At 32.7% G+C, this 13,757-nt stretch overlaps 1 protein-coding gene across 10 annotated transcripts in view; it reads right to left on the bottom strand.

Annotated features, from left to right (window-relative positions):
• Positions 1-13,757, bottom strand: part of LOC129793397 (cAMP-dependent protein kinase type II regulatory subunit) — a 109,858-nt gene that overhangs the window by 11,314 nt on the left and 84,787 nt on the right. For 9 of the 10 annotated variants that reach the window (XM_055833387.1, XM_055833386.1, XM_055833384.1 and 6 more), the window contains 5 exons: positions 6,522-6,807; positions 6,336-6,431; positions 5,997-6,144; positions 5,835-5,910; positions 2,573-2,755 (listed from right to left, as the gene is read on the bottom strand). In XM_055833387.1, coding sequence (XP_055689362.1) covers positions 2,573-2,755; positions 5,835-5,910; positions 5,997-6,144; positions 6,336-6,431; positions 6,522-6,807 — 789 coding nt within the window. Of the gene's footprint in view, positions 1-2,313; positions 2,756-5,834; positions 5,911-5,996; positions 6,145-6,335; positions 6,432-6,521; positions 6,808-13,757 lie in introns of those variants that run through there. The other variant, XM_055833390.1, reaches the window with a different exon arrangement.

Genomic DNA, 13,757 nt, shown 5'->3' with positions numbered 1-13,757 from the left:
CGCAATCATTCCTGCTACAAACACACCTTTTTCTACTTCATTCCCTAATATTACACATTCTTTTGTTGCATTTGTTCTTATATATCTCACACATTCGCATCTGCTTGGGATTCTTACATCAGTTGCCACAGTCATACTTAGGGATTCATCAGATGCTTCCATTGGTAAAATAAGATTTTGTTTGTCCAATTTAATCGAAATATTGCCTGTTGTGTAATCAATGCGTGCTGCAAATTTTGTAAGAAAGTCTGTGCCCAAAATTCCGTCTGCATTATTAATTGGAGTGCTTAGTATTAAAAATTCGTGATCAAAACATTCATTCCTCAACCTACATTTCAATTTTGCTGATCCCAGTGAAAATGTCGATCCACTTATTCCGTTTATTTTTATTTTCTTAGTCTTATTTATTTGCATGTCATTCGTTACACATTCACTCTTTATAGCGCTAATTGACGCTCCTGTATCGATGAGGAAGCGAAATTGTTTCTTATGTACTAGAATTCTTAAATAATTCATGTTTAAGCAAAAAATGCGTTAAAGTATTCGTCTTCACAAAGGGTATTTACAGAAGGTTCATTTTCCTCTTCTGCGGTTCGGATTGACTGATTTGAATTTGTATTCCTACTATTTCCTCTAGCGTTTCCTCTATTTTGTCCTCTATTTTGACCTCTATTCTGACCTCTATATTGTCCTCTAGATTGTCCTCTGTATTGTCCTCTGTATTGTCCTCTATTATTTGTTCTGTTATAATTTTCGCGATTTGGTCTTCCTCGGTAATTGTTTCCACGTCCGCGTTTTGGCGTGAAATTTCTCTTTTCTGCGTGAAAAATCTGTCCTGAACTTTGTCCTCTTGTACTCTCTTCGTCTAGAGCACCCCTGATTGCTTCTTTTAGGGTTTCGTAATTCCGTGCTTTAACTATAGTTCCTAATTGACTGCTTTTTAATCCATTGGCAAAAGAATTTATCGCGATTTTTTCATTGGTGTGGGATAAAACAGAGTGTGTAGTATCATCTCCTTGTGCTTGGGAGATTGTCAATTTGATGAACGTTTCTTCGATTTGTTTAGCGAAATTTTCAACACTGTCACTTCCTTGTTTAGCTGTGCAGAGATTGTGCATCAGCGCCGTTTGTGATCTGATTGGTAATAAAAATTTCTTGATGTCACGCACTAAATTCTCTACGTTCGTATACTCATTTTTCAGTTTGAGCTTGGCTCCTTGGGGAAGTCTTGTTTTCAACACAAATTTAATCAACAATGTTTGTTCCGATGCAGCAAGGACGAGGCTGTACATCTCAATCGCGTCAATTAATCGGTGAGCACTTTCTTCTGTGTCTTCGAGACATGGAAGAATAGTGGCCGCGGTTCTAATATCAAATACCGACATTTTATTAGGGTTTTCTGAATTGGGGATTGGGATTTCATTTACTTCTGCTTCTTCAGCTCTTTCTTTTGGATTATTCAATATTTCTTCACTTATTTCTGCTTCTTCAGCTATTAATTTTGAATTTCTCAATATTTCGTCGCTTTCTTCTAAGTACTTTTTTCTTTCTTTTATTATTTCAGAGTCTACAGATTTCCCGCTCAGTAGCTCTCTTGTTTTTAATCTAATTTCATTTATCCGAGTTTGTTTTTCTAAAATCAACTTTTTTGTTCGTTGTCTATTTGGTCCATCTTTTTTCAAATTAGTCCATATATTTTTTAGTTCGCTTAAATATTGTTTAACTTCGCTTTGGAAATCGGTATTACTTTGGCTTAAGGCCATGTATAATGTAAAAACTTAGCTTAATCCTTTTCTTTGTCTGCTTTATGCGATGGGGCTACGTTGCATCTTCGTTGATTCTGCGTTGGGTATTGGTTGGCTCCGCGTTGACTCTCTTAGGCGATATTTACTTGTTGTCTACTGGCCTCCAGTTTTTTCCAACAGATTTTCCAACCAGCCTGGAGGAGGAGGGTGACACCGATGGCCAAGATGATTATATAGATCACTTCACGTTGCTCGAACACGTTGCTCGACACGTTGGGCCTCTCGACGGTTGTACTCATTGCATTGTTGGCTCCCTGTTGTAGATTGTTGAGGGCCTCTTTTTCCGCTGTACAATAGTTCCCCATGCTGGATTCACTATTTGTTCACTTCTGCACTTAAAGTTTTTTTATGATTTTATTTTTCTTTCAATGTTCACAATTTATGTGGAACTACTATTTGTTCACTTCTACACTTAAAGTTTTTAATGATTTTTTTTTTTTCAATTTTCACAATTTATGTGGAACTGGCAGGATCGCCATGCAATGTTCCAGGTGATTCAAAAGACTCATTTAGTGCGACTAAGTTCTTTATTCATACTTTCATCTGTTTTATTAATTTTTGGGTTCCTCGTCAGCACAATAAATGGGGTGACGAGTGCAATGCTTTTCCATTGCACATCGCCCCCAATTATGGCGCTGACGAGGCTCCCCTTACAAGACAAAATAAACAATGTGAAATTGTTGCTGCAAGAGGTATGTGGGTATAGAGTGATAACAAATAGAGAAAGAGTGGGGGATAAAAAAAATGTATGATAAAAAGCCACTTACATGCCACTTTAATATTATCAGCAGCATAAGCGGACGCTGCTCTCGGTCTGTGCGTTACTAGTGCCAATTCACCAAAGTATTGACCCTTTCCGAGGACTGAAATCTCAATTTCACCCTCTTCTTGCTGAATACGAATGGACACTGTGCCATCTTCAATGAAGTACATTCCATCGGCAGCATCGCCTAAAAATTGCAAAAAAAATTTAAAGAAAATTGATTAGAAATTTTTATAAATTCATTTTAATGTCAAACAAAAAAATTTGCCCTGAAGAAACCACTCAGATGTTTTATTCTTATTGATTTTCCTCATGAGAAACCTTTTCCCCACACCCCTTGCCACATAGAACATTCAAAGGGTGTGTTTTGAGGCATTTCTCCCTCCTTGCACGAGGCAGCAATATAATGTGTGGCACTATGGCTGAGTTTAGGTCAGAGTTAATCGAACGAATAATTACTTCCACATTTTGCTTTTCAAAATTTGTCGAAGGCAAAATGTGCACCACCCCGCGAGAGAAATGGCACAACCATTGAAATATTAAGGCAAAAGCGAGGTTCATTGATCTATTGTGGGTTGATTTTGTGAAAGCCATAAGAAATATCCCTTTGAATGATTCAAAGCACTCACAAACTCGACAGAGAGAAAGATAAGATATGGGGACTGAGTAGAGGGAAGGTTGGGTGTCTGAAAATCATCATAAATGAAAGAGTATAGAGATGCGGTAATTTATGTACAGAGATAATTGAATTTTAATCTATTACCTAAAGGTATAAAGTGTTTCTCTTTATGTGAAAATAAATATCATCGCATATATAACCCTCAATGCAAATTTTCCCATCAAGATTTTCTCAATGGTTTTACGATTAAGTCAGTCAAAAAGTTTATTTTCTCACACAGCTTTTGATTTTTTAAAAAGTTTTCAGTCTCGATAAAATATAAGTTGAATTTTTATGTATAATTAAATAATTTAAATATCCTCTCACTTCTATTGATAATTAGTTAAATTTACATTGTATTATAATTCCTACATCTTAATTCTCTAACCTGCAATTCTGTGTACCGTAAAATGGGGTGAATAGAATCAGTTTTCAACTTTGAGAGGCTGTAACAAAAAAACTATTTGAGCTAGAACTATGAAATAAAAGCGAAATTATGGGTCTTTCCTTCTACTTTAAGGATACTATTTCAGTTTTTCACCGCATGGTGCTCCTTTTCGTTAATTTAAAAAAAATAGTCCTGATTCTATTCACCCCACCTTGGGGTGAATGGGATCACCTATTTTATTTGCGATTTTTACGTGGAAAATCACAAATTATTGTAAGAAAAATCATTTTTAGTTAATTTCAATTTAATTTTTAACCAGTTTAGCCAGGCTTTGAGCGAATTGGTGATCCTTAATCGCTTAAGGACCAATAAAATGTTATCATCCCATAGCTCGTTTTTGAAAATGCCTAATTTTGACAAGTTAATTATTTATTCAACCAGAAATAATGGAGAACTAAGTTTTAATGGCAACTGAACATTTTTAAATCACAAAAGGACATCCTTGAGGACTAAGAGTATTAAAAAGGACGAAAAACCGAAAATTCCAAAATCGGGATCTTTGGTAAAAAATGTCATACTAGAACTCAAAAGAATCTCCAAAATTTATTTTCACGCCATTCTGGAGTCCTTACGATCCTTAGGCAGTTAAGGATCGAAGGGCGACATTTTTAATCATAACTTGTTTTCGAAAATGGCATGAGTTTAACCCATTAAGGACCATAAGATACCCCCAAAATTTATGTTCACTTGATTGCACCCGCTGAACTCCTTATAGTCCTTAGGGTTAAACTTAGGCCATATTCAAAAATAAGCTATGATCCGAAAATGTTCCATTGGTCCTTAACCCCTTAAGGACCACAAAGATTCTGGAATGGTGTGAAAGTAAATTTTGGGAGGTAATTTGAGCTCAAATAAGACATTTTTGGCCAAAAATCTCAACTTTGGAATTTTCAGTTTTTCATCCTTCCTGATCCTGTGAGTCCTTGGGGATGTCCTTTTGTGATTTCAAAATGTGTAATGATCATTAAGACATAGTTTTGTATTATTTCTAGCTAAATAAATAAAGATTAACTAAAAAGAAATTTTTGAAATCAAGATATTTGCGAAAACGTTCAATCGGTCCTAAAAGGGTTAAAGGATTAAGGGTTAAGGGTTAAATCTTCAGATTTTACATTCTTCTTGCTTCTACATCTCATATCTTATCTCGTTTTTAGCACATTAGTCAAATAATCATTTTAGAAGCCCCTTGAAGTATGCAAATTAGTGATCCTATTCACCCCAAATTTTTAAATTAAGTGACATGAAATCAAAAAACCACTAAAAAAAGAAAAAAATAATTTTTTATATAAAATGTCTTTACTAATCTCTTTTCTTGAATAAAAAGAGCGTTGAATGGCAGTAGAATTATACTTTTAGAACTTTCGTTCTTTTCAGAACAAGTAAAGTTTTATGGGTTAACCAATTTAGGGTAAAACAGAGCATTTTTTAAAATTTGAAAAATAAAGGAAATTTTTTTTGAAAAAAATTCTAATATTCTCTAACTAACTCTATATAGTCTAATGTTCCTTTCGGTGGTATGATTTCGAAATTTAAAAACATATTTTGGTCAAAATTTACGATCAAACATTTTCCCAGATTGCTGATTCTATTCACCCCAGTGATCCTATACACCCCATTTTACGGTATGAGCTTTGAGAGGTAAAAGTTCCGCATGAATCAGCACAGCTCTTGTGTGTTTTCATAAAATATCACTATGAAGCCAAAGCTGCTATTTCTAAAGTTTCCTCATTATCTCAACTAATACCATTATTATGTCCCTATCTTTTGTTAGAGAAACTTTTTAAAAGAATTGATTTTAATTTTTCATTTCTCAACTTGTAAACTAAAAACCAAAAAAAAAAACTAATCATTATTCAACTTCAAACTTTTCTCTCCTTTTTCTCATACAACAGAGATATATTGTGAGAGTTTTAAAAGTTAGAAAATCCATATATAGAGGAAATAGAGAATCAACAATAAGTTTTCCTTTAAGCTTCAATATTAGTTAGTCTACATCTAAATCACAAAAGTTTTGCAATTTATTTCAATCACTTCCTCTGACCTTTTGTAATGTTTAATCCCCCAAAGGAAAATTTATATATTGAGAAAAATTATAAAAGCTCCAACAATTGAAAGCATTTTATTTTTCTCTTTTTGGAAATAAAATTAAATAAATCTTACCTTGCTTTATAATTCTCTCTCCTTTGCCATATGATTTTGGTACGAGAGCATCAGCCAGATTCATTCGTTCATAGTTCTACAAAAAAATGAAGAAATTTATGAGTTTTTATAGAAATATGCGGAGGTTTTTGGATACTTATTTTTCTTATTATTATTGCTTACCTGTAGTGCTTTCAGCATTGGTACATTATCCAAAAGAGATTCATACATTTTTCGCTTTCTGAAAGCTGATTTTAGCAGAATCCTCCGGAATGTTTGTCGATCCATCGCCCACAGTTGACCGTCGGTCGCTGCTTGAATAGTGGCCGCTCTGTACAAATGAAAATCGCATTATTTTATTGCATTTTTTTGCTGTATTCCCCATCATGGAGAGCTCTTCTCTGTTTGTCTGTATTTTTGAGTTTTTTGTGTATCTCTTTTATCCATCAAACGAATCATTTGATAGGTACCACCCTCGCGACGTGTGGAGTGTTTTTTTTGTGGGGGAGTAGCCAAACTTACCTCGGCATATTGTACAAAAGTGCCAATTCACCAAAACTACCACTATTGTCGTAGGTATGGATGAGAGTTTCACCGACAAAAGCTCGGTATTTGCCTCTGTGAATGGGATGAGAGAAAAAGAAGCAAAAAATGAACTTGGGCAGGTGGATAAAAAAAACTCGTCAACATCTGGGATGTATAACTTACGATTCAATCACGTAGAAGTTGTCACCATCATCACCTTGTCGTATAATATACTCATCTGGTCGTACAATCTTCTCAAACATGGCATCGAGCACTTGGTTCATCTGCTCTTTGTCTAACGATCGGAAAAGCAGGATATTCTTCACGGATTCCACAAGACGTGATCGCTGTTCATCCGTCTTGGGGAAAATTGCCGTTGCACCTTCATCATCGTCTGGATCATTTTCTGGATCATACGTTTCAGCAAAAACAGATTTGCGTCGTGTTGCAAAACGCGTCACAAGGGGTTCTAATGAAGATGTTAGGGAAAAAATTTAATTAATATTTTTTTTATAGAATTTAAATAATTAAATTTGAATTAATAGAAGGAAGAAAATATCTCAGCTTGAAAGTTTTTTTTTAAAATTCTCTCGTCAAAATCAGTGATTTTTAGTGCGGAAAGTTTGTAAGAAAAATATAATATTCCGAACAGTTTTGTCGACATTTTTGCGAATGCATTTAAGGAACAGACTGTACTTTATCGGTTCGCTGATTTTCATGAACTTTTCCACGGAAATTTGGCATCTCTCCCAAATCGAATAAATCAAAAGAGATTTTAACGGATGGCAGTGTAAAGTTACTTTTTTGCAAGGAGAGGGAAGACAGTGTGAATTTTATGAAGGGTAAATGACCTGTTTCTTGTATCCTTGTAAGGAAGGTTAAATTTATTGTGAATTTTTATGCCCAAAAAATTGAGTGTGGTTACTAACCAGACGACATGGAGACATCAAGAGATTCCCGCATATCGCTTCTGTACATTGTGTTGTCTTTCTTTTTTTTTTTATTCTGATGTGTGGTATAGCACACCCATGAGATGTTGTCGGCGCAATAATATGAGAATCAAGTCTTGTACATTAATACTGTTTTTATGTGCGATGAAAATCGTAAAATTAAATAGCATGACACATGAAGTAAAAAAAATCATGATGCAATCAATCTCAATTAAAATAGAAGACGAATCAATTTTCGCCACTCAATCATTTTATTGATCTCTGGGCGTACTTCACACATTTTTTTCGAATGTCTTTTTGTACACATCCAACACAAAGTAAATGCTTCTTCCACACCACCGTATTTGCCTTTCTTTTTGCACGCGCCACAGTCAACACATTGATGAGGAGAAGGAAGTCAATTGAAGTGTAAGATATTGAGTGGTTAAACATGGTGCAAGAAGAAAAAAAAAAGCGAGACACATTACGATGGAAAAATTGCCCAACAATTAGTGTTCCCTGTCAAGTTGATCGGACACACTTCCTCTTTCGTTCATCGATAGCACATTTTTTTTTCGTACCATCGTTGTTACTTCTTTTGATATATTGAAGAATAATTGACACCAATATCGTCAATCATTTTTCTTTCACGCATAAAGCCGCACACATTGAACAGGCTGTATAAAATCTGCCGAAATTGAGCCCACCATCCCGGCCCTCCCACCTCCCTCTTTTCACCCATTTTTTATGCGCGCAAACTCCTCTTAATTTTATTGTCTCCTACTCTTGCCGACAAATCTGCGATCCTGACGTCATATCAAATTTTATTAACATTTTTATTAATTCACAAGAGATTGAACGATGAAATTTTATTTGACAAACATCACCCTCATGAGAAAAAAGTTTTCCAATGAGAAAATTGATGGTGGTTGTTGTTTTTTTTCTCTCTCCTCTCTCTATAGGAAAACTTTATGTCTGACAAGATAGATTTCCTTCTTCATATCATTATACTACTCAACAACTCTTTCCTTCAACCCTCGTGGTTCTTGTAGTGTACGTACATCAATCTCCTAAAACTTTATTATATGTGTATGTTTTGAAACTTTCTGCAAAAGATGATAATGTTCTGTTTGGACTTTTGTAAAATGTTAAGGTTCTGAGAAATACTCACAAATATAGAATAGGATATATAACAGAAAATATTATCTACTATCCGGGTTCAACTCATCACCATCAGAAAACTTTGAATATCTACATAGACAAACGTGGGTGAACAGTGAATTATAGAGCTTTTATCGTATTGGGATTAGCAATATTATTAACCCTTGAAAAAGCTGTCTGTGTTTTATACGAATATGTCAGAGAAAAAGATATTTTATGGGATTTTCTATTCATGAGGGGATTTTCAAAAGTTTTTATATGTTGCAAAAAGAGTCCTCTTAAATTTACACCCACCATGCAAAAGTTTTTATAACAGATTGACAATAAATTTTTCAACAAAAGACATTTTTTTTAATTTATAAAAAGGGAAATAGAAGCTTTTTTATTAATTTTTTTTACTTAATTTGAAAAAGTGTAGAAAGCACTAAATTTTTTGTGAAATTGTCATAGAAATTCTATGAGCTTTAGAGTTTCATATGTATATAATATCTCCTTTATCAGGTCTTCTAAAATATAGTGAACAAAAATGAAGTCCGCAGTAGTAAAAGAGTTAAATTGCAAGTAAAGTGAATGAATATCTTTTGTGTTTTTCAATATTTCTCTTTGATTCACGTTGAAATGTGAGCTTTATAAAATCCCCTCCCTAAAAAGCTTTTGCCTTTTGAACCAATTTCTCTTCTTTCGCATTAAAAAGCTCTTTCACAGACTCCCTCTAAAATTCCATGAATTGTGAATAATGTCGATCATGTTTACCCATTTAGTTTGCAAGAGTATTCCAAGTACTTATCATTGGAATGAAAACTTGGTTCATTAGAATAATTAGCAAATCCCCAATAAAGTGGAAAATACATAGGTATATGTAGTATATAAATTTTCCATATATAATGTACATACATACATACATACATACATACATAGTATGGAGTGTGGGATCATGGTAAAGAGCAAAAAGCAATTGCAGTAGATGGCATATTTTATGTACTTATGAGGAGGCAAATTGAATGAGTGTCGTGCAAATCAAATAGATTTCCCGCGTACAATTCAATCAAATTTCCAAAGCAACCGTGAAAATCTGTCAAAATCCGATCAACTCAACATAATTGGTACCACGATGGTGGATATGTGGTATGTTACGGGGAAATGGGGGTGTGGGATCATTTTGAGAAAGGAATCTGTTGCACAGTTCAACGGGAAATTGTGTATGAGGAGTGGATATATAGGGCGAACTCTCTCTTTGCAAACTCCCGCGCGCCCTAGTATATTGATTGGAGCAGTCTCGACAATCTTCCATTTCCTAGTAAATAATCAATTGAATTTGAAAGGCAAGAGAGACAACAAACAATACTGAATTTCCTCCTTGTACACGCGTATCAATCTATTTTGTCAGGTATTTAATGTGATGATGCCATCATGGAGTGTCATGCATGTCTAGCAAGAAATTCAATTCCAAATTGATTCTATTTGGTGGATGGAGGGACAAACTACACGATGGGGGTGATGCTTCAGAGTTCCATACACATTTAGGAGGAAACTTGATGATGAAGATGCTCTCTCTGCTCTAGCATCATTTTGAAAAGATATACTCTCTGTACATGAAAGTATATTTCCTTATATTGATGTGATAGGTTAGTTAATTTATTAAAAATCAATTGGGAAAATATCAATATTATATTATGAACAACATCATACACATACACAACATAAAATATCAGTCTGCGTACTCCAATAAATCAACTCAATTTTGCTGTCTGTAAGTTTTCTCCTCTCCATGGCATCGATAAGAAATTCAATTAAAAGGCAACTTTCTATTTTTTTCCTTCCCCTTCAATAAAATATATCTCCTTTTCGGACAGATGCTACTGGACAGACACTCTATTTAGCAAATTTATTAATATTTAATACATTAATCATGAAGAGGAATATTTCGCAATAAATGTTGCTGAAGAGAGTTACAAGCTTAAGTTTGTAAAATGTAAAATCAAACACTGCAATTGACACGACAACTGTTGAATTTTCAATTAACAGAAAGCTCGATGGTCTCATATATATGATGGCAATCTCGTAATCCATTGACTCTAACTTTATCACCATTTTGCTACACTTAAACTCTCCGACAAAATGCAAATTTATGGGATAATCTCTTTGAAATGGAAATTCAACATTTTCTCTCAATATAGTGTTGGCAATTATCATATTTTAGCTTTTAAACTCTCAGATCTAGGAGGGATGATGGTGTGGAATAGATTTGTTTGGGGGAGTGCTAAATGTGTGGGTGGTTTTTGCTATACACTTGTTTGCTAATTTACTGAAAACACTGTCTGTAGTTTATGTACAGACAGGCTCAACGGGTTGAACAATGTTTCAAGTTCGAAATAGAACTCTTAACTTTACATTGAGAATGTTCTATTGAGATAAATCTAAATTAATTTGAAATAAATGAAAATTTATAGTATCAGAGGATAGAATTTAATAACAAAAATGTGGGATTAAAATTTATATTTGCATATAAGCTGAAAATTTGAAATAAATCTTGTATTTGTAATTGCTTAGTTCAAAATCAACCTATTTTAGATAAATTTATTGTACTAGGTATGAGAAATTTATTGATTTATTTTATTTATCTTCATAATATATAGTTAGTTATACAAATTATTTAGAGCTAATAAAAAAAGTTTCATTAATTTTTCGATAACTTGTAATAAATTATTTTTTATACGCAATTTAAAAGTTTTTACACCTACTTTTTTCTTGAGGTAAGTCACACAACTATTTATATATTTTTTATCATTTGAAATTTCCTGGAAAATAATCTCAATGAAAATTTATAAAAATTCTTGAAGAGAAAATTTACATTTTTATCAAAGATAGTAAAATAAATAAAGTTTTTCTCTGGAAGTTCCTCTCATAAATATATCTTGACGACAATTTTATCTACAAAACTGTTTTTTTTACAAGTGCAAGAGTCTCATGACTTTTTTTTCAGAAAAGTTTAAATAGGTTTTCTAAGAAAATTATCTCAAGATTTATTCCTGCAAATTTGTTCTATGCAGAGTAAAGTTTTCAGGTCAGAATGCAGGATATATGAAGTTTCCTTTGTGTTAAATTGGTAAAATTCCATTTCGTATGCACTGAAAGGAGTTTTTTCAATTTTAGACTTTCATATTATTGTCATAAGGCATCATTAGAATTTACAAAACGAAGCATGGGCCATGTTACATTACAAAGGATATATAAAAAAATCTAAAATTGATTTTTCACATTTTTCAATTTTTCAGAAAAAGTTAAAAGACGCTTTTCTTTAAAATCTTTTTGTATGAATTTTTTTTCTAAATTTGTATGCCTTGAATTGGTAAAAAATCATAAAAATAATTAATAATTGTTGATACAAAAAATGAAAATTAAGAGAAAATGTAGCATAAAACATTGGCACCGACATCTTATGCTTCAATCACATTTTTTTCCTGGTGTATAATAAACAATCTCAATTCATTCAAAGCAAAAGAGGAGACTTTTGACGTCTCTTCATTAGATGTACAGAAAAGATAATTAAATCTTTTAAATTCCCCCCCCCCCCTCTCTCACTCTATCTCGGCAAGTTTACAAAGTCATTTAGAAACCATCATTATTATCGTATGTCATAAACACACCGTAATTCATCTCAAGTTTGGCTGCACTTTACAGTGCGATTGCCCCCACAAAGATGAGAATTTAGTGCTTTTGTATGTGCGAATACATAATAGAATTCATTGCACGTAAGAAACTGACACAATTACAAATTACTTGACTTTGCATAAATTTACACCTTCAGAAATAGTTGTTGCAGCCTCGGAAAGTTGCTGCTCCATGTAATCGACACCAAACGAATTGTTAATTAAATCACTCAATCTATTAGTATAAATGGTCATGATTTCTATCTATTTTTTCTTCTTCTTAACTTTAACACACAACTTCGTCACCACAATTATATTTCATTTGATTCTCATTCGGCGTAGAATATCTCCTCCGCATGCAGTGAAAATGTCAACCCACACGTCTTTTTTTGATTTGCACATTTGCACACAAGAAGGAAAAGTTAATTAAAAATAATTTCAACCACTCATCCTGTTATAATTTGAGAAATTTCAATATGTATGTACACATATTTATGTTTTTTTTTTGTACAACATACAAAATTCAATGAACAAGTGAGACTCAAAACACCAAACTTTATTTTATTGTTCATAAAACTCCACCAACACAAAATAATTTTGTTGTTCTCTTTTTTATTTAAAGCAAAATTAATTAATTTCCATTGAGACGTGTTGTGAATGAAAATGATATTTAATATTTGACGAAAAAAATACACATTTCCCACAATTTATAGTGCGGTACACTCTTTTGTAACAAAACCACTCAATACTCCCACCACTTCTTTTTTTCCTAACCAATTTATACTATCAATTTTCAATTGACGCATTATCAAAACCATGTCAAAACCTTTCTTTTATCGCACTCTAAATGTTCACCCTCCTCATTTTGTTCATTGATTGGGAAGATATGGCACTGCATGTTCGATATTATTTCCTATGGACAACGCATTGTTTATCACATATTCTGCTATTATGTACATATGTATATATAAAGTTACTTTGATATTCTATACCGGAGATTTAATTAAAAAAGGATTTTGCAATCTAGTATATTTGTTTACTTTTTAACAATACATCATGATGGGATCCTTTTTTAATATTTTAAAATCATTTTATAGAGAGGATTTATTTTTAAATTAAAATGTTCATACATACAATGGCGGTGTGGCTAATTTTTTATTAAAATTTCTTTGGGATAATTTTAAGATTCTTGTGATAAAGTAAAGATTCTTTATAATTTTTTTCACACCAAATTTTTATTTTCCAATGATGCCATGAATGTCTCAAAATGCATAAAAGCCTCTAGAATATGTATAATTTTTTTTTAGTAATAAAATGATTTAAATCATTTCAACAGACAGATATCAAACTGGATAATCTTCTCTTTATAATTTATTCATTTGTTAAGATTTTATAACAATTTTCTAAAACACATATAATCAGCTTATTTTATAAAAATCAATGAAAACAATAAATAATCCAAAAACTAATTAGAAAATAAATTGAAATTACAAATTAATTTTCAAAATTTACCATTTCGGTGGGAAAATCTACCCTTCATTAACTAAGTAGGTACTACCTAACAAATTAAGTGCACATATTAGAGATTACCCTCGTAATGGTCATAAATCATCTGGTAAATTATTACACGACAATTTCGTGGAATGTATCCATTCAATATGAAGCACCCCCGCATTTTG

Source organism: Lutzomyia longipalpis, chromosome 3 (assembly GCF_024334085.1).
Source record: "Lutzomyia longipalpis isolate SR_M1_2022 chromosome 3, ASM2433408v1".
NCBI classification, from domain to species: Eukaryota; Metazoa; Arthropoda; class Insecta; order Diptera; family Psychodidae; genus Lutzomyia; species Lutzomyia longipalpis.
Note: the sequence above shows the minus strand (reverse complement) of the source record. Positions and strands in the feature narration are given on the sequence as shown.